The following is a 21746-nucleotide window of genomic DNA, read 5'->3' as shown; positions in this document are numbered from 1 at the left end:
TGTATCTATTATTCAGTTAAGTTTTTCCAATAGGTAAGTTATTCTAAATTCCTCTTATAGTTTGTATGTTAACTACAGTTTTTAAATAAATTGCTTTTTTTTAACATCAAGTGGTTTGACCAGTTGCATTGCATCAAAAACACAGCGCTTCACATCCACCTTCAGAATAAGAAAATGTTAGGCTGCCTTCTTAAAATATTTTGAGGGGGTATGGTCTGGTCCTTAACAAAAGCTAGATCCATTCTGCCAACAGGAATATCAGTGAACCTTGCTTTCATTGCCTGAAATGTCCCGGAGAAGATTTTCAGTACAACGCAGTGTGAGCATCTCAACTTATTATACTTTGCATGCATGCTGCATAACTTTGCCATTAATAGTGCAAGGAAAATAAAGGAGGAACAGTTAAGTGAGGAAGAAGAGAGGCTGTGATAAACAAAGGCCTCATCTGTCCAAACTCTCAAAGACAAAGCATCTTGAAAAGAATCTCTAGATTCTATTCACTGTGCCTCTTTGTCCTTACCATCTTGCTTACAATATCTGAATGCCTTTCTTATTCTAGATTTTTAGATCTTGCACTCATTTCAGAGATCATATTTGAGTATCAACTCCAGAAAAACAAAAAAAAATCAGTCAGCATCACAAAAGACTAATCAGCCTTCTTTACAAATTTAATAGCACATGCACTCATTTTTCTAACCTGGTGCATTCATAAAGTGATACTCCAGTGACTGTAGCTTAGGCTGAACGCTGATAGGATTGTATGGAGGACAGTTGAGATGATTTTGGAACACAATCTCAAGTATCTCTGCGTCCAGAGGGCTCAGCTATAGTTTCTACACAGCAAACCATATGGGCTACAGCAGACCAGTCTGTTTAGCTGAGCAGCAGCAGCTAGGGCACTAGGTCTAATATGATGTCCAGAGACACGCATCAGATGCTTCTCTGATGGAGCCCAGGACACTGTTCTAATATAATGCCTCAGCATTCTTATAGAGCTGCCAAATCATTACAAATCCTGAGAACTACAATTTCATGAACTTTCATTTCCATTTATAGGATGAACAATAAATGCTGGTGTGTTTCCAGTAATCTCACATTGCATAATTGAACTAATTAAATAAATCTATAAAGCACTTTTGGTTTGGAGGATGTAATAATGATACTTTTGCCATCCAACGTTTGCTAAATATTGTATCCTGGTGCTGAGAACATTTTGAAAGATTTTAAACAAAATGTTAAAGGAGAAGAGAGACCAGAATATGTTTAGGAGGGGAATTCTAGAACTTAAGGTCTACAAAGTTTAGAGACACCAACAGCAGAATCTTTCACCATATGGCTTATCTTGTCCCTCATTCTACCATCTGAAAGGTCAGTCTGGTACAATGAGGAATATTGGATACTATTACAAAAGCAGCACCAGGTAAAATGAAATATCAGTTACTAACCTGGTGAAGCTTCAATCGTGGACCCCAGCATGCTAAATTGTAAAAGCAGCATGCCTTTACTGCTTTTACAGTCATATTATTGAAACAATATGTGGCTTTTTAAAAAAAAATCAGAATGCAACCCTTATCAAGATTGAAATCCATTTAAGAATTGCATGTCCTTTCCAAAAATTGCACGTCCTTTCCTCAGTATGTACTATATGTCTCAATTTGGTGTCATTGGTCAAATTGTATTTCCAATTCCATACACCAAGTCATAAATACAATATTGTGAACTATAGTAGTCTCAGCATCAATCCATTTCGCATATTGTTTCCCATCTTCTGCTAGTCCAATCCTCAACTGCTACTCTTGACTTTCTGTTTTCTACCAGGACATATTAGCATTACACATTTCCTGATGGAATCCTAAGAATCAGAAGCAAAATTTGGCAACTTTGGCAATGTTAACAGTGAAAGTGATCTCTCAATTTGTGGAGCTTTAGAATTCAAGGAACTTTTCTGTGAATTGCTCTTTTCTGTTCACACATTAGTCATGGGGAACACCATTGATACATAATTCTCCCAGCAATTTGAGGTTTGTTTGCTTTAGCCAATTGACAGTATCAGATGTATTCAATTAAGGTTAATAATATTGCAGTTAATAATGCACTCAAAGTTACAAATAATAGGGCATAATGTATTGTTTAAAAACATATCAATGTTTCCATCCATTATGTCAGCATCTGTTAAGTCATTTTGCACTGACATCAATGATTTTATACACACTGCAGTGAACCCTCAGTGCAACATTGTATTAATATATTTTTCTGAATACACAGATAAATGCAAAATCAACATTTTAGTATCAGAAGTGCATATTTTTGGTGATAGGTAGGTACAAGTACAGAATTGGTGTGAGTACTTCCATATCATCAGGATCCACCAGTTTGCTGACATATTTTGAGGTAGTTGCATAATGAAAAAGCATACGGATGAGAGTTAAATGACTGACGTGGACGGGGTTGAAAATCAGTCAAGAAAGACAGTGAAAAAATGTTTACTTCCTCAGCTAGAAATGACTTTGAGTTTGTAAAATTTGTAACAGCATTGAATGGAAAAACCAAGAAACATTAATGTTTATCTTCATGATTAAATGGTGTGTAAGAGAAAAATAACTTTTTTCGTAGACTGTTACATTGTGTTAATACTGTGTGAATATGGAAACCACACACAAACCTGCTAAAACAATACTACCATCAAATATGTCAAGAATAGATCACATGAACAAACAGCTAAACTATGGTTTCCTATTTACAATTTTAAAATGTTTTCCTAATTTTGATTAGTTTCAATAAAAGATGCTCCATAAAGTGGTATCACAGGAGAAAAAAAAAGTTGATCCTTGTCCTACACCAGAATACCGTCAGATGATTGAAGCTAGCTCTAATAAAACTTCTAACAGGAACATTTTCTACAGATGCAAATAAAATGGCACTATAGTCAGAGAGGAAGATATTAGGAGAAGTGAACGAAAGCATGGTCAATAAGTATATTTTGTGGAAGGTCATATAAATGGAAATAGAGAGGCTGATACATTCAGGAGCTGGATCCCAGCTCCCTGCAGATGTGTATGTCAATAGTGAAATACAGACAAGGTTCAAATACAGATGAGGAAACAGGCCATTCTGTTATAACACGCATTTTGTCAACGTGAATTTGCTGTAACACAATTGATGAACTGGGGATGCTGTTTCTACAACACATATTGGCTATAACGCGATTACAGTGCCAACACTTTAAGTGCTGTTTCTAAGGCACAATTTTTCTAATAATGTGGGGAAGAACTGACTATATAGGAATGTATTCATGATGCTGGAGGATGTTTAAAGCAATGGAGACATTTAGCAGAAAGGATAAAAACCTTAAAATGGAGGGAGCTGAGATAAAATAGGGACTGGAGTAATGGGAGAGTGGTACTTGGTGCAGGTAATATTTGTCCAATGGATTGTTGAATGAGCTAAAGTTTAATGAAGAATTGAGGCCCACCTAGAAAAACATTAAACTAATTGAATCTGAGGGTGGCAAAAGCACAAGAGTTTTAAGAACAGATGGGCTGAAGTTGGAGTAGGAAGGGCTGACATTAACAAGATAGGAGCAGGCGGACTGTGATGGAAAGGAAATGAGATAACAAGCTCAGTTCAGGTCAAATAAAATGTCATGTTTAGTGGCTGAGGATAGAGCTTGGAATCATGCCAAGAGTATGGTATTTGTAGGGAGCACCAAAGGTGATTGTTTATATCCTCCCATTGCCGGGGCGGCACAGTGGCTCACCGGGTAATCCGGTTTCCTCCCACAGTCCAAAGATGTGCAGGTCAGGTGAATTGGCCATGCTAAATTGCCCAGAGTGTTAGGTGCATTAATCAGAGAGAAATGGGGCTGTGTGGGTTACTCTTCAGAGGGTCGGTGTAGACTTGTTGGGCCGAAAGTCCTGTTTCCACACTGTAGAGAATCTAATCTATTCTTATCCATAAAATTCTAACTCATTGAAGACTGGAGAACAACTAGGGAAAGGATCAGAAGAGACCAGAGTGGGTACCATCAACAAACATACTGACCCCTCATCTGCAGAAATGTCACCAAAATTCAACTTGTAGATAAGAAAGAGGACACTTCCAGGATCCTTGGGTTAAGTCACCTTTCAAGGTGGCAGTATAGAATGTGAACAGCAACGACTGCTGGAGATCTTAGAATACCATTGGATTGAAACATAATGAGGGTATTTTCTCTAAATTGGAGAATGTTGACAACAATTTTGGAAGATAGTATGTGATCCACTGTATCAAAGCCTATATAGACCCAAGATGCATTGGAAGAAAAAAACATCATGGTCACAGTCATCAAGAATGTGTTTCATGATATTGTTTTAGGCCATTTTGGTGCTACGACAGGGTGGAATCATGTTGAAGTGTTTCAAACAGGAAGTTGTGGCACTGATGGCATACACCTGGGAACTAATAAAACATTCAAAGTCAAGCTACATGTTGAAGCAGTGTGATCTGTTATATAAACGCATATGATTTTTGAAATATCACATATTGTGGATCATCATGGTTAATTTGTTTTCCTCTAGAACTTCAGTGAGGCACTAGTATTCACCAAAGAAATGTTCAAAGCCTTTATCAGTCTACCATCATGCTCTTAACTAAGTCACCACATAAAAACAAGGAACAAAAGTAGGCAACTCAACCCTTTGACCCTACTCCGCCATTCAATAATTTCATGGCTGATCTGATTTTAAGTTCAGCTCTACATTCCTGCATCCCACAATAATCTTTCATTCACTTGGTAATCAAAAATCTATGTAACCCTATCTTTACAGTATTAAAAGATTTTGCACCCACTATCTTTTGAGGAAGGGATTTCCAAAGACTCATAACCTTCTGTAAGAATAAAAATCCTCATTTCTGTTTTAAATGGGCACCCCCTTATTTTTAAACACGACCTGTAGTTCTAGATTCTCCCGCAAAGGGAAACATGTTTTCAACATCCACCCAGTCAAATCCCCTCAGGATTTTATAAGGTTCAATTAAATTGCCTCTGACCCTTCTGAACTCCTACTCTGTCTAGCCTTTCCTCATAAGGCAATCTATGCATTCCAGCTGTTAGACTAATAAATCTTCTCTGAACCTCTTCCAATGTGTTACCAAACTTACATGAGCACAGTGACTAGTACCATGCAAAGGACAGGTCATTCTGCTTTAACAGATGTTTCATCAATGTGAATTTGCTGTAACATGATTGACGAATTGAGATGCTGTTTCTAACTTTTAAATCATGTGTTGGCTGTAAAACAATTACATTGCCAGCACTTTGAGTGCTGATACTAAAGCACGATTTTTCTATAGCACAGGATTGCACAAAAATGTCATCACATTATACAAGAACTGACTGTGTACTCCAGTTGTGGTCTCATCAGTATTCTGCATTACTGAAACATAACCTCCATATTGTTGTATTTAATTACCATTGCACTAAAACATTAAATTCTGTAGCTTTCCTAATTAGTTGCTGTGTCTGCATTCTAATCTTCTGTGATCCATAGATCAGGACATCCAGATTTCTGCTTCTCAGAGTTTTGCAATCTTTCTGCAGTTTACATAATGTGTATTTTTTATTCTTTCTGGACAATTTCACACTTTCCCATATTCTATTCCATTGGCCAGATCTTTGCCCACTCGCTTAACCTATGTATATCTCTTTAGAGAGGCTTATTATGTCCTCTTCATAACTCCATTTCCTACTTATCTTTGTGCCATCAGCAAATTTAACCACGATACCCTCAATCCCTCAATACAAACACATATATAAATTGCAAAGGTTGAGGTCCCCAGCACTGGATCCTTAAGGCAAACCACTTGTGAAAACATGCCAGCTTGAAAATTATCCACCTATTCCTACTCTCTGCTTCCTGTTAACAAGCTAATCTTCAATTCTGAGGACCTAAGGACTTGTCAACTTGCAGTTCTAACAATTAACTGAGTACTATTTCCCTGTTAATTTTCTTGAGTTCTTCCCTCCCTTTCAATTCATGATTTACAGTTATTTGCAGAATGGTACTTTTATGCGCTCTAGTGAAAATCAAAACAAAATACCTGTTCAATTCATCTATCATCTCTTTATCCTCAATTACTAATTCCCTGGAAGCCTACAGGTAGCGTTTTAGGAATCAAACAAGGGAATCTGGTCAAAAGTACACAGACTTTGAAAGGATCAAACATACTAACTTTGATAGGTGGATAAAGGCATTGAAAGTAGATCAGACGTATGATGCTCTTAGAGATTGTTATTTTAGAGGAGTTCAAAATTTCACTTCCTGCTTCCAATATCAATTTTAATCTGTGAGGAACAGAAATTGGGGAAAAGAGAAATCCTCAGTTAGTGAAGGAAAAGGAGATCTCATTGATGATAGTAGAGATAGTTTACCAGAGGTTAAAAAAGAAACCCATGAGAGGGAAAGGGAAGAAAACCATCAGAAGTTTCACTGTAATATGATAGGACATATGAACTCACAGTTTTAGCGTTTAAGAAAAGTACTACAAAGACAGATGTGGTAAAACAAGATAAGCTTGTGTGATATATTAAAGTTGTAAAGGAGATCCCAGTTGAAGCTAAAGAGCACCAACAGAATATACAGTCTGGTCAGTGGTTGGTTGGAAGAAAGTGCCGGATCTCTTTAAAGAATTTACTTGCAAAGGTAAGGTTGAAATTTTAGATGATACAAGAATAGTATTTATGGTCAGAGATGAGGAGATAAGTAATTTGGAAGGAATATTGGCAGAAAAGGTGGTTATATATGAGAAGAGCAGTATTCCATTCTATAAATTGAGGTTGAAGAGTCTGGTAAAAGGTGGTAAAGTAATGGTAGGAGCAATAGAGAAATTCTCTTCCAGAGATACAATTTATCCTCAAGAATTGTATAGCTGGATCCCAGGTAAGAGTGATGCCTACAATGGTTGAAAAGCCAGTGGAAAATGAGGTGACTGAGCTGTTACAGGAAGTAAATCCTGTGATTTTTCCTGACTGTGTGGTAACAAGGTCACAAAGCTACAGGTTGAAACAGGAGGAGAAATCAAAGAAGAAAGATAAAGAAGTTGAAATCTAATTATCAGAAACTATGGTTGATCAAATGTTTGAAAAAATCAACAGATGGAGGACAAGATGGATATTTTAGTTTAGAGAAGTTAGTTGAATTACAACAAAAAGATGAAAAAAATGAGTTAGTTGTATTAAAAAGCATACAGAGAAGGAGGTGTATCTCAGAATGTTACTGCCTTAAAAATGAAGTCTTATGAGGAAATGGAGACTGTTATGTAGTCAGACAGAAGAAGATGGGCAGATGTTCATCAAGTTGTATTGCCAGTGGATTATAGAAAGGAGGTGTTGTGGGTAACACACGAGATACCAGTAGGAGGTCATTTTGGAGTGAGGAAAATTCAAACCAAGCTACAAAAACTTTTTAATTGTCCAGGACTGCATAATAATGTGTTTGAATTTTGCCAGACGTATCATACATGTAAGGTAATAGGAAAACCTCAGACAGTGATAAAATCAGCACCAGTCACACCTATCCCAACATTTGAGGAACGTTTTACAAGAGGCTTAATTGATTGTGTAGGACCATCCTTAAAACAGAAATCAGTATTTGTTGACCATAATGGATGTGTCTATGAGATATCTGAAGGCATTCTATTATGCAATATCACAGCTAAAAGGATTTTCAAAGAGTTACTCAATTTTTTTCTCTATATGGACTACCCACAGAAATATAATCAGATCAAGGGTAAAATTTTGAATCAAAATTATTCAAGGCATTCATGGATGGCTTAGGAATATTGCAATTTAAGTCTATTGCATACCATCCAGAATTGTGTGGAGGATTGGAATGTTGACATCAAATTTCAAAGACCATGTTGAGTGCTTGCAATTATGGATTCACCTAATGAATAAATTTAAATTCAGTCCATTTGACTTAGGTTTTGGACATGAGGTGAAAGGGCCACTGAAATTAATGAAGGAGAAATTGGTCTGTCAGAGTTCAGAGAGTAGTACATACATGGAAAAAAATAAATACTGTGGATGAGTTGGCTAGACAGCATTTGAAAGTAGCACAGCATATGATGAAACAGGAAGCAAACAAATAATCACAAATCTGTAGTTTCGCTAGAGCGAATAAAGTGTTAGTTTTACTACCATTGGTAGATGGACCTTTAAAAGGAAGGTTTAGTGCGCCTTATCAAATTGAGTGAGGTGAATTATTTGGCAAGAATACCAGATGGAAGGAAATCTCACAGAGTGTGTCATGTATGCATGCTCAAATGATTTTTTGATTGGGAAGGAAAACAAACAGAGATTGTGGTACTCTTTACAACTCATAGTGAAGAATGAAATCCAGAGAAATTTGAGTTTGATATTCCTCAAATTAGATTGGATAATGAGGAATTTCTCAAAAATTGGGATAAATTATTGAGAGGAAACTCGAAATGACCTGAAAGAGCTTTGAGAATTACGGAGAGATAGGCTGGAAAAAATGATTACACGACTAACATGATTACACATGTAGATATAGGAAATGCTATTCCAGTTAAGCAAACTCCTCATAGACTTAATCCTCTAAAATTGGCACAGGTTCAACAAGTGATTGCCTTTGAACATACTTTCAATGTAATTAAAGTGAGTTTCAGCAAATGGAGTTAACCCATAGTGATGGTCCCAAAAGCAGATTAATAGAATAGACTGGCAATTTATTTTTACAAAAAAAAGTGAAAAGTTTTATAAGTTGCGATACCACAGCACCTAAATTAATGACAGAAATTATAAATAAAAAGAAAGCAAAGTAGAAGTTCACCACAGTTCAAATAGCAGCCCCTGGGTTGGGGTACATTGGAAAACTGGGCAGCACAGTGTCTCAGTGGTTAACATTGCTGCCTCACAGCGCTAGGGTCCCAGGTTCGATTCCAGCCTCAGGCAACTGTCTATGTGGAGCTTGCACATTCTCCCGGTGTCTGCATGGGTTTCCTCTGGGTGCTCCAATTACTTTCCACAGTCCAAAGTTGTGCAAGTCAGGTGAATTGGCCATGCTAAATTGCCCATAGTGTTAGATTCATTAGTCAGAAGGAAATAGGTCTTGGTAGATTACTCTTTGGAGGGTCGGTGTGGACTGGTTGGGCCGAAGGGCCTGTTTCCATGCTATAAGAAATCTAATCTAATATAAAAAGATACTGGCAAATACCTTTACCAAGAGAGCAAAGGAAAATTTGGCTTTAGCGAACCAAATGGACTTTATCAGTTTAAAGTTATGCCAGTTTAGAGGAATATTGACCAGAAGGTGACAAATGGGACTAGATCCGTTTAGGATATCTGGTCAATGTGGACGAGTTGGATCTGTTATGACACGGGGTAAACCCTCTTGCTTAATTTAAACCAGCAGCACAGAAAAGATTTATATGAAAAATGCACCAGCTACATTTCAAAGACTAACTAATAAAGTCATTTCTAGAGTAACTAATTGTGTGGTGTGTATATAGACAATCTAGTGATTATTACTGACACATGGAAGGAGCAACTATCAGAATTGTTTAGTCAACTTCAGAAGGCAGGTTTGGTGATAAACCTGGCAAGGAATGAGTTTGCAAAAACCCAGTCACAATCCTAGGCCATATCATTGAACATGACCTGATAGCTCCACTGGATGTGAAAATAAAGATTATTGTGGAATTTCCCATACCGTCAATAAAGAGGAAAGTTCTATAATTCCTGGTACTGAGTGATTTTTGTCAAAATTTAAACTAAATTTTGTATGAACTGACTGACTTGTTGAAGAAGTGCAAAAAATTTCAGTGGACAGAGGAATATCAGAAGGCATTTGACAGCCAGAAAGCTGTGTTAACCACCGGCCCAGTGTTAACCACACCTAATTATGTAAAGCCATTCAAGGTGGCTATCCATGCGAGTATGTCGGTATTGATGCTGTACTCTGGCAAGAAGATGACAACAAAAAAAAAGACATCTGGGTATCTTTCAAGGAAGATAAATATTGATCCACAGAAACAGTCCTCAATTGAGAAGGAGACCCTGAAGTTCAATGTTGACATTGCAACATTTCAACATTTATGTTGCTAGTAATGTATCTATATATTGATTATCATTCCTTAATGTTTTTGGAGAAATTTAAAGACTAAAATACAAGATTGTTTAGACGGAGTTTATTGTTACAGTCATTTAATTTGAAAATTATACACATGGAAAGAAAACGTAATGGTGTCATGACTTTGATGAAGGAAGGCAAAGATGTTCGGTGGTGGAAAAAATGGACTAAAGTGGACTTTAGTGTTGAATGTTTGCATGCTTAGGATCAATATAATGAGTATGTATTGTAGTGTATAATAACGTAAGACTGGGAGTTTTTATAAATGAAGTTGCCTTTATGTATTAATGGTCCATTTTTAAGGACAGGGGTGTACAATGAAATTATGGCTTTTAGAGATGTATTTTGTCCATTTTAAGAGAGATTCTGAGCCCTAGGTGATAGCTGTCTGTTCAAAGCCAATAAAGTAAACATCTTGTGAGGCCTTGGAGTTTTATTTTAAAGCTGTAACAGAAGCCACATGAATGGGTGGAGTCTGTCTCCCACAGAGCCAAGGTTTTAGTTTTGTTTTCAGTAGTTGTTTGGGTTTTGAATTTGCTGTACATCTCACCCGCTATGGCAAAATGGTTGAGTTCTCTCTCTCTACCAGAATTTTCTCTTGATATTCTTTTCTCCTGGACTGGAGTAACATTGTATGTGAGACAATCTCTTTTTCTGAACTTGCCTTCTCCAGTGATGAAGGGCTTATTCCTGATGAAGAGCTTATGTCCGAAACATTGATTCCTGCTCCTTGGATGCTGCCTGACCTGCTATGCTTTTTCAGCACCACACTCTCGACTTTGCCAATGGTGCATTGATGGAGTGTTACCATATTGGAACAGTTTCTGTTTAGTAATTAAGTAATCTAATATTCTGTTAAATTTTCCACTAGCGTTAAAATTATACCAATTCCTCTTTCATTTATTTATTCTTTAACTGTATAGGGTAAAGATAAAGCTTGCTTTGCTTAAAACTGAGTAGTGTAATTAATCAAATTACATCTGAAGTACAGTACCTTACACTTGCCTGTAAATAAGATTAAAGTTAGGGTCTAAGCTATCTCTGTGATATATTTGAAGGGGGTTTGGTCTGGTCCATAACAACTTGATTTACCTGATCTACCATTCTACTTTTTCAACCATGGTGGTGCTGTCTGCAATAGGCCTGATCTTTCAGCTATTTTGGTTAATATATAAATTGCCAGCATGTTGTGGTATGATGTGATATTTGGGAGTTATTTATTTGTAAATGGCAAATGTTGCAAATCCAGATCTGTTTGGCCCTTGTAATCTGTTGTAGCTTTATACCTCGACCTAAGTATTTGTACCTGATCAAATGGTACTTTTGTAGCTCCTGTGCATAAAAATAAAATACTATTTTTCCAACCAGAAGGTGCCTGTAATTAAATTGACAATATCCACTGACTTTATTTTAATTCAAGCATGTTTGAATTTTTTTGGATGCATACATTATTTTTAAGTGACAGAGCAAGCTAATATTATTCTTGTAAAAGCAGTATAGGACTAATAGCTTGATGGATCTTTAAATTTAAATAGAAATAAGATTAGTTTGCCTCCATGATATTTTACTTGCAGATCAGTACTCACATAAACTTGCTGCTGTCTTCTGAATGCTTTAAGACCAGGGCTGTGTGATTTTCAGTGGAGTTTCCAAGGTATTGCAGATGAGATTCTAGATTCTTTTACAAGCAGATACTGCTGCTTAACACCAGGATACCACCAAGATGTTGTATTATGTGGTATCTAGGAGTCATTTCTCCATAAAGGGCCACCACTGTTCATTGGGATCTGTTCTGCTTTCATGTTCTGTCATAGTTAGAGTTATACGCTTTTTATGTTCAGTTAGATACCTGGTGAGGTGATACTTATATTACCTGTAACATAAGAATGAGATATGGATAACGTAGTACTGAAAGATTCAATAATCTTTTATATAGCTCCTGGTATATATAGTGTGCCTGGGCTAAAGCTAAGCAATTTGAATATCAACTGTCGAACACTTTTTTTAGCATGACATGCTAAAAAGGTCCTCAAGAAGATGAAGAGCTAGATCTTTTATACCATTAGCTCTCATGGCATGGTACAACGATAGTATCATGCACATGTCCTTTAAAGATATGTTGTATACTGACCTTTCACATAAGACAACAGAGAACACACATGTGCAACTTGAACAAGTTAAGTGAATGGCGAATGGAATGGGTGTTATGTATTTAAACATAAGGTAATATACATATGAGAACATGAAGTGGATTATTAGTTTGCTTTTATTGACAAAATATCAGAAGATAACTACAAGTAGGATAAACAAGCCAAATTATCTTAACTTTCTAGTTACTAAGATCAATTTTAGAGTTTTACGCGTAAACCATGCTGCCTTCAAATGGAATTGATACACAATGGAGAGATCAGAGAAGAGTAACAAGGATGAATACAGTTGCAGAACTGTTTTGTTTGGAGAAAAGAAGACTGATCATGTACAGCCCCTCAAAATGTTAAGTTTGAATAATATTTAAGTTGACTGTGTGAGCACAGAACCTGAACTGCAACTACGGAATTAAACTGGAGGATCTTCTCCCCACAGAACAGTGGATATGGGATAGAATCATCATAAAAAGTATATTTTATGTAGAGCATTTCACTTCTCAAAAAAAGCAAGATAAATGCCGGCATGGAAATAGGTTTGAAGGCAATAAGAATGTGTTAACAGAATTGGATTTTTTGACATTTTCCTTGATTGAATGGAGGTCAGGGAGAGATTTTGCCAGAGAACATTGCCTGAAGTAAATAAATACATTTGATGGTGCCTGTACTAGAATGGATTGCACATGGATTTTGGGGGAGCATTGATGGCCTGAAGGGCCTTTTCTCATTTCATGCTTTCTTATTTACAGATTACATTTACACCTATCTGTGAACTTTGGGAGAAATCTTCATTGGAGATACCCTCCACAGGATCATTTTCAGGATGAATGGCACATCGGCTAGAGTGCCAATGGATGGTTCCCCACATTTCCCTGAAGGTAACCTTCAGTTGACTCTGCAGAAATATAAACGGCAACATCTTGGCGTGATATAAAACAGAACTACTGGATTTTCACAATGGCATGCATCTTGTATCAATTGGATCTGCTATGACAACCACTCTTGTGATAATGCAAAAAAAGAGGCTATTTTTTCCATTTTTGTGCTTGAGCCTATGCAACAAGATTCCCTCTTTAGCTATCCTTTGGCATTTTGGATTGTATTCTTATATTTCATATTTTCGGATTATGGTGGAGCATTGAAAGTACAATATCTATTGTTCATATGTTCTTCTACATCAATCCTGTGGAAGATACCTCCATTTGAGAGATTTGTTCCTTGTACTCTTGTTTAAACTGAATAATCTGCTCCTCATTGTGCTTTGATGCTCAGATTTCAATAATTCATTTTGCCACATAAACTTCAGGTGACACCTACAGTTACTTAGCTAAGATCACAGTGGCATCATGTTTTATTATGCATTAGGAAGTGAAGGAATCCTCAATATGCATTTAGAGGCAAGGTGTTGCTTAATGCACATTAGAATATACATTAACTACAATCTATAATAACTATCCTAAGACTTGATCATTAGCATGAGCATGCACAGCTTATGACAAAATAAACCTTTGTGGACCAATAGTATTTGTCTCTTTTTAGGAGCAAATAGGTTGGCTTGTAAAGGACATTATATTGTGTTTGACAACAATAATTGAAATTTTCTAAAGTTCAGAATCTAGTTTGATAAAATGACAATACCAGAATTAATAGAGGTATATACCACAAAGTTGTGGATTTCTCTTCATTTTATCATGTAAATATATTTCATTTGGGCATATCAAAACTTGACATTGTGAATTTTTAAGGAAGTTAGATAAAATAGGACAGATTATTCCTACAGGTTGAGGCTTGGTGCCTATAAGTAAATACAATGTTGGTAAATGGTTCACAGTCCTGTCAAAACTGTTAGTGGGGGCATTGTGGGTAAACCTTTGATTTCTGCAATGAATCTTGTCTTAATCACCTATCATCAATTGTTACCTTTATCAAGTGAAGGAAAATAATAATTATTGATTTTAATTTTTGAGTCTTTAAGTTAGAAATTTAGAACACTGATTGTTAAATGAAGGCCTTACTTTCTCAAGTAAGAAACAAATAATTAAGTAATACAAAGAATCCACCATCTTTTTCTTAACGTATTGTAAGAGGAAAATTCAATAGAAAGCCTTGAGCAAGATGTTTTTACTTCCAAAGAAATTAGAAACAAACATCTTTTCCTTCAACATATGATAACTCTGGTACCTTGGTAGGAGTATTTAATATAGATGCTAATTCAGTTGCAATTTTAAGACTGGGAAATGTTATAAATGAGGATATAGAGAAAGGTTTGATAGTAAGAGGTGAGGTACAGATCAACCATAATCAGACAGAATGGTGGAGAAGTCTGGGAAAACCAAATGGTTTGTCTTTCTGTTCATTTGGTAATTTTAAGTGTATTCAAATTTAACTTTATTTCTACCATACCTTCTTAAAAGCAATTTCTCTTAAAATACCAACTTCATCTTTATACAATTATAAACACTCGTTATCCTTCTCTGACTCACATTTAGATGGTGTATGATACATTCAATGATCTCACACTCATAATAAATAGCTGTTCTTGAAAGGAGATAGAGATACAAGTCCTTTTAAGTATTGCTTTTCTGTGGGCCCATTGGATTTGTGTGTATAGCACAATGTTTCCTGATTATTGAATTCATGATAAATAGGTGATTGCTTCAGCCTCTTCAACAACAGGTTGTTGTAAATCCAACAGAAACTTCAGTTATTTGTAGTGTAATGTCAAAGCATTGACCGCAGAAAAACGGGCCAGATCAAATGTGTCCAAAAATTGGTGCATCAAAAAATTTACAATTACACACATTGTCTGTAGAAGTTAAGGTTTGTATGAATCCATGTAAATCCATAGTTTCAGAAAAGGGCATGATATATAGTAATAATTTTGGGGCTCTGATCATTATTGGCAAAAGATAGTGGTCGTGAGCCTTCTCCTTGAATTGCTTTAATCGATACAGTGCTGTTAGGTAGGCAATTTCTGCATTTAGGCTGGATGACCATAAAGGAACAGTTTCACATCCTCATAACGAGGGTACATGACCTGAATACAAGCCTAGAAGTGATGGTATTCCAGTATCCACATTGGCTTTGATCTGTTAGGTGATAGAGACCAAAGGTTTGGGAGGAGCTGACAAAGAAATTTTGGCAAGGTAAGTAATTGCTTTCTGGACAGGGAAACCAAGGTATCCTGAGTTTGGGATGGAATTGTTCTCCATTTGCCTCAATCTGAGTGTATTCAGTGGCAGGGAAAGCTACCCATGTCCTTGCCTCCAACCTCTCACTGTCTCCCCTCCAGCTCAACAAAAAAAGGACTAATTTGTTCGCCAATGCAGCTCTTTATGGCTGTGCAACCTGGTCCTCCAATTGACACACACTACAACTCTACTCAGGCTGCCAATCTGTCAGAGACAGGTAGGGTGAAACTTCAATTGTTAGTTTCCTAGTTAGATGATATACTCACCCATATAGCATTTAAGTATAGTACCAAATTGGTGTTTGATCCAATGAGCTTTCTCACTGGTGAGCGAGGGGTATTAGTCAACCTGAAGTTCCTGCACAAAAGCCTTGTGCACAAAGCACTAAATCCTTACAATAGTATCCTTGTAGGCTTCAAGCAGATGTAGTGCCTCAATTTTTATAACTACATGCTATTACTGCATTTGTATGCAAGACTAATTTCAATTTGTACACATAAAGTAGTTTTTAAAATATTGTGTTACACACTATGTATAGTTTGAAACAAAGGGCTTATTTTAACTATTCAAAACCCATGCACTTGTGCAATGGTTAACTCAGGTCCAAAGCATTACAACATTGATTGGGAGCATCATCTGTATTTTTAATGAATATCATTAATTCAGCAATTACTCAAGAGAGAGAAGAATTAGATAAGTTGACTTTCGTATGTAATGACGAAAGGCTCACTCTGTTAAAGCTGCAAAAATATATATATATTAGAACCATTCTCTGAACACAGTTCTTCATCACTATAGATGAATAACTGTATTTATGTCAGTACAAATGTAGGTAGGCTTCATATCAAAATAGTCTCCAAAAAGAGTTCCAAATGCCATCTTTTTTTTATTTGTGAACTTTATTATTTCTCCACTTTCTGATTCATCTATCAAAAAGACCTCTTAAACTGAGCTAGAGTAAATAAAAATTCTCTCTGGCATACACAGAGCTGCAGTTGACATATTTCAACAAGCTGTTCACCCTGACAAGTATGATTTCAATTGAATTTAGGTTAGTAATGCAGTGACAGCATATAGTCCTTTGCAAATGATGATAGTCTAAACCATAACTATGGTGCTTATTAACATTATTTTCCTATATTGCACCACGTGTACGGAATAGCACAATTAATCCCTTTCCCAGTGCTAGATCACATTTTTTCTCATTCATGGGATGAAGGCATTGCTAGTTGGGCTATCATTTATTGCCCATCCCTAATCTCTCTTGAAAAGGTGGTGGTGAGTTGCCTTCTTGAACCACTGCAGTTGGTGAGATAAAGAGACAACAGGATTTTGACCCAGTAACAATGAAGGAACAATGATATACTGTAGTTCCAAGTCAGGATGGTATGTCAATTAGTTCAACAATTTCTTTTGGTGGTCAATGCAGTGCGTCTAGTATTACTTTTGACCTCTTCTTCTGCTCTTTTCCTTTTCTCCTCTCCCCTTCTGAAGATAGAGTTCATGGAATAGCATTGTTCCAGAGCTACCATCAGCTGTTCAGAACGTTTTGCTCATGAATGAATCGAAGACAATCTGTGCTTACAACTATTTAACAGAGTGGCAGGACAGCCAATGCCAGGAAGTAAACAATAGTTGATTTTGATTTTATCCTGGCCCAATATATGATCTACATCTACTCATCAACCACAGCTCCACCTTCAATCCCATAAATCCGACCAGACTAATCTCAAAATTGCGAGACTTAAGTCTCAGCTCTGCCCTCTACAACTGAATCCTCAGCTTCCTGATCCACAAACTGCAATCAGTGAAGACAGCCAAAAGCATCTCTTCCATGACAGTCCTCAGCACTGGCACCCCAGCAAGGATGTGTTCTCAGCCCCCAGCTGTACTTCCTACACACACACAGCTGTGAACCCAAATTCCATATGAGCATCATCTACAAGGTTGGTAGGACAGATATTAAATAATGATGAGTTAGAATACAGAAAGGAGATAGAATGCTTGATGTCATGGTGCAATGGCAACAATCTCTCTCTCAAAGTTGGAAAAACCAAAGAATCAATCATTCACTTCAGCAAGAAAGGAGGGGGACACAACTGTATCTACATCAACGGAGCTGAAGTGGACAGGTCGAAAGTAACAAGTTCCTAGGAGTGACGATAACCAACAACCTATCCTGGACCTCCCATGTAGATGCAGTGGTCAGAAAGTCACAACAATGCTTTTTCTTCCTCAGACAACTTAGAAAATTCAGCATGTCTATAAGCACTGTCACCAACTTTTACAGATGCACCAGAGAAAGCATTCCTTCCAGGTGACTGGTACAGCAAATGCTCTGCCCAGGACTGTAATAAACTGCAGAAGGTTGTGTGCACAGCCCAGACCATCATGGAAGCCAAACTGCCATCCATGGACTCCACTTGCACTTCTCATTGCCCCTGAAAGGTTACCAACATCAAAGACCCCTGCCTCACCAGTAATGCTCGCTTCCAAACTCTTCCTTCAGGTAGAAGACATAGAAGCTTAAACACTTGCACCAACTGGTTCAAGAACAGCTTTCTTCTCTGCTGTCATTAGACTGTTGAATGGAGCTCTCTAACTTCAAATAATGTTGGTCTTGCTAATGTTGATCTTGCTTTGCACACTCCTGTGCAACCGTAAATCTTTATACCTCAGTCTGTCCTCAGGTACATGTGACTACAATAAATCAAATTAAATATCTGTATGTTTTCCAGTTGGTGTCACTCAAAAGTAAAATTGGGATTTCTGGACTTTTCCTTATATCTCCATCACTAACTCACTGAGATTGTGATCAATGTGATTCATCCCAACTAAGATCAGATAACTTAGTACACAAACAACTCTATATTCTGTTCTGTATTGTTACAGTACAACACCAAGCAGAACCTTTACATAATGAGAAATCAAGGAAGTCAATAAACCTGCTGATATCATTCAAGTTATTAAAAAGTTGTTTAGGACAACAAATAATGAAATTTACCAATATTTTCAGTTATTTAAGACAGCCAATAGATGAGTTTGTTTTGCTAATTCATGTAAGAAAGTACAAAGGGATCTAGGAGTGCTAGTCGAGGATTCTCCAAAGGTAAACGTGCAGGTTGAGTCCGTAATTAAGAAAGCGAATGCAATGTTGTCACTTATCTCAAGAGGGTTGGAATATAAAAGCACTGTTGTGCTACTGAGACTTTATAAAGCTCTGGTTAGGCCCCATTTGGAGTACTGTGTCCAGTTTTGGTCCCGACACCTCAGGAAGGACATACTGGCACTGGAACGTGTCCAGCGGAGATTCACACGGATGATCCCTGGAATGGTTGGTCTAACATACAAGGAGTGGCCAAGGATCCTGGGATTGTATTCATTGGAGTTTAGAAGATTAAGGGGAGACTTAATAGAAACTTACAAGATAATACATGGCTTGGAAAGGGCGGATGCTAGGGAATTTTTTCCATTAGGCGAGGAGACTAGGACCCGTGGACACAGCCTTAAAATTAGAGGGGGTCAATTCAGAACAGAAATGCGGAGACATTTCTTCAGCCAGAGAGTGGTGGGCCTGTGGAATTCATTGCCGCAGAGTGCAGTGGAGACTGGGACGCTAAATGTCTTCAAGGCAGAGATTGATAGATTCTTGATGTCTCGAGGAATTAAGGGCTACGGGGAGAATTTGGGTAAGTGGAATTGAAGTGCCCATCAGCCATGATTGAATGGCAGAGTGGACTCGATGGGCCGAATGGCCTTACTTCCACTCCTATGTCTTATGGTCTTATGGTCTAAGATCAGACCTAATTATGACCTAACCCACCTAGTGGAAACAAATTTCATCCAGAATGGACACAGACTTCACACTTGAGCGATTTTACTCACCATTGATTTCATTGTTGCTTAGTAGTACTACTATGACTTGTAGCAGATATTTTCTCATCACTGGGCAGAAATGTCTTGGATAAAAGTCAACAATCCCAGCACTATTGGAACAAAATTAAACTAATTCCATGTCTGAATACTAGCATTTCTCAACTTGACTAGCAACTTATACACTCTTTCATCAACCTATCAAATCAGGTTCCCATAGTTTTGTATCTCAAGCTCAACTGACGGCTGCTGTTAAAGATACTACGTTGATTTCTTAAGAAAAAGCTGGATAACTATCTGATTAGGACCAGAGTTAAGCCTTAGCAGTACAGATAGTAATAAAGCTAGTGTGAAAACAACACAATGAAGAAAATTTGTCAAATATGAATACATTTCTTTATTCATTTATAGAATGTAAGCATCAAAATTGGCCATTATTTTCCATTTCTAATTTGCCTTGAAAACATGAAGAGATTTGAAACGCGGATGTGAATTAAAATCAAAACTTCACTTAATGCAGAGGATTAGGTGTGATAAAGGGATGGGACTTGGTGCAGTTTTAGAGGTTTTTACAGATTTGGATGGTCTTATGTTTATGATAAACACTGTCTGGGTAGTCAGCCTAGAGGGTTAGTGAATAAAAAAACAAACTAAAAGAAACATGAAGATTTATTTAATTAGCTGAATTTGGATTCCCAGATTGCCAAGTGGCATTTAAACTCATTATACTAGATTATTAGAACAGGGATTTGAATTTACTTGTCCTGTAACATAACCAGGTGTCACAGTTCCCAATATAGGGTTAGATGTAGCATTATATAGATATTTGCTTAATTTGCCTTCTTTTTGACATAAATTAATAATAAAAGGGAACAGAAAGCTCAAAAGAACATGTCTTATTAGAAATTGTTCTCTTACCTGATTTGTAACTTTGATACCTTGAAAACATTAATTATGTTGAGATATTCAAAGTTGAGTCTCACTCATTGAAAACTCTTGAGCTATGTCACATTTGAGAAACATCACTGGGAGCTGCTTTGATGTTAATGCAATATTGAACAAGGAGGTGGAGAAGCAGCAGCCTGAAAGCCTTAGTCTTTCCCGTTGAATCTTTTTTTTATATGATGGTCTTCACATGAACATAAAAGCAAAAGCAGCAAGTAATGTTGAAAGTGGCACATAATGTTATTACTGATCCATGCCATTGCTGTCGTTATTGTAATGAACTCACTACACCCTAACCTTCTTTATGATTTTACTTGCCTCGCTTAAGAGTAGTGTTCTGCAGTATCTTCTTAAATCGGTAACTACCAAAAACAAATTTATAAGTTCCATTCTTACAGCATTTGCTTTTGCTGGCATATAATTCATGTGCCAACATTGACCATGTGTCTCAACAAGCAGTACACCCATGGATCACATTCTGAATGTTGTTCTTAACAAAGTGTCCATACACATTGTGTTTCTATCAGGAGTCACCAGACTGATTCAGAGATAACTTTCTGGCTGTTTAGTCCTCATTGCAGGTTTGTGGCTTTGATATCAATCTCCACATCTCACTGCTTTCTTCAGCCCCCACTGTGTGGACTTGGAATAACCTCAGAGTATCTAGTTCCTACAGAATAATTTCACAATATATATTGGCCCTTTTAATTAATTGAGTCACCAAGGGGCTCAAATATTAAACTAATTATAGCATTCCATATTTTCGCTTTAATATGACATAATTTTCTATTTGTTTTTCAGAGTGAAAATAAGTTTGTTTCAGGGTTAAACTCAAGAAAAGACTTTGGTGATCAAAATATTGCTGGCCAACATGTGACTGAAAAGATAAAATTAGAAGATGATGAGCATTATAAACCTTCTAGTTCCAACCGAGGAACTCAACAGACTAAAGATTTATTGTTCTTGAAGGATCTGAATGGGACTGATGGGTCACAACATAGTGATCTAAAGCTGCCTATAACTTTACACCCACTTCCACCTGGAATCAAACTTCAACTTCAAGGATCATCTTCCACATGTGATGTGGTCAAATTTGCCAAATTATCTGGACCACTAGCATCAAACAATCTGGGCGACATCAGGCTACAGACGCAAGTGGATCCATCCTTGAAAATCAATACTATAAATGTTCCCCTTACTGTTCCTCCTACGGAAGCAGGTACTTTTTTATATAACAGCTGTTGAATTTTATTTGAATGCAGTACATTCTTGAGGGGTATTTTTAACATCAAAATGAACATTTTGCTAATCAGCCACAATCTTAATCATATATGCAGACAAATCATACATATTTTGTTGGTGTGTAGTACTGCGACATCAACAGTGTCAGAGTAGCATATTGCTGATTATCCTAGGTTGAGAAGTTTATACTTATTGTTTTAAAATATATGAGCAATTATTAT

General features: G+C 36.9%; 1 protein-coding gene across 1 annotated transcript in view; it reads left to right on the top strand.

Moving 5' to 3' along the window:
* Positions 1 to 6935: 6935 nt before the first annotated feature.
* Positions 6936 to 21746, top strand: part of LOC132823536 (transcription factor SOX-30-like) — a 40880-nt gene continuing 26069 nt past the window's right edge. Inside the window, exons 1-2 of the mRNA XM_060837479.1 lie at positions 6936 to 7013; positions 21085 to 21502. Of these exons, the coding sequence (XP_060693462.1) occupies positions 6936 to 7013; positions 21085 to 21502 (496 nt within the window). The remainder of the gene's footprint in view (positions 7014 to 21084; positions 21503 to 21746) is intronic.

Source organism: Hemiscyllium ocellatum, chromosome 16, assembly GCF_020745735.1.
Source record: "Hemiscyllium ocellatum isolate sHemOce1 chromosome 16, sHemOce1.pat.X.cur, whole genome shotgun sequence".
Taxonomy (NCBI): domain Eukaryota; kingdom Metazoa; phylum Chordata; class Chondrichthyes; order Orectolobiformes; family Hemiscylliidae; genus Hemiscyllium; species Hemiscyllium ocellatum.
This window is presented reverse-complemented; position numbering and strand designations above follow the sequence as displayed.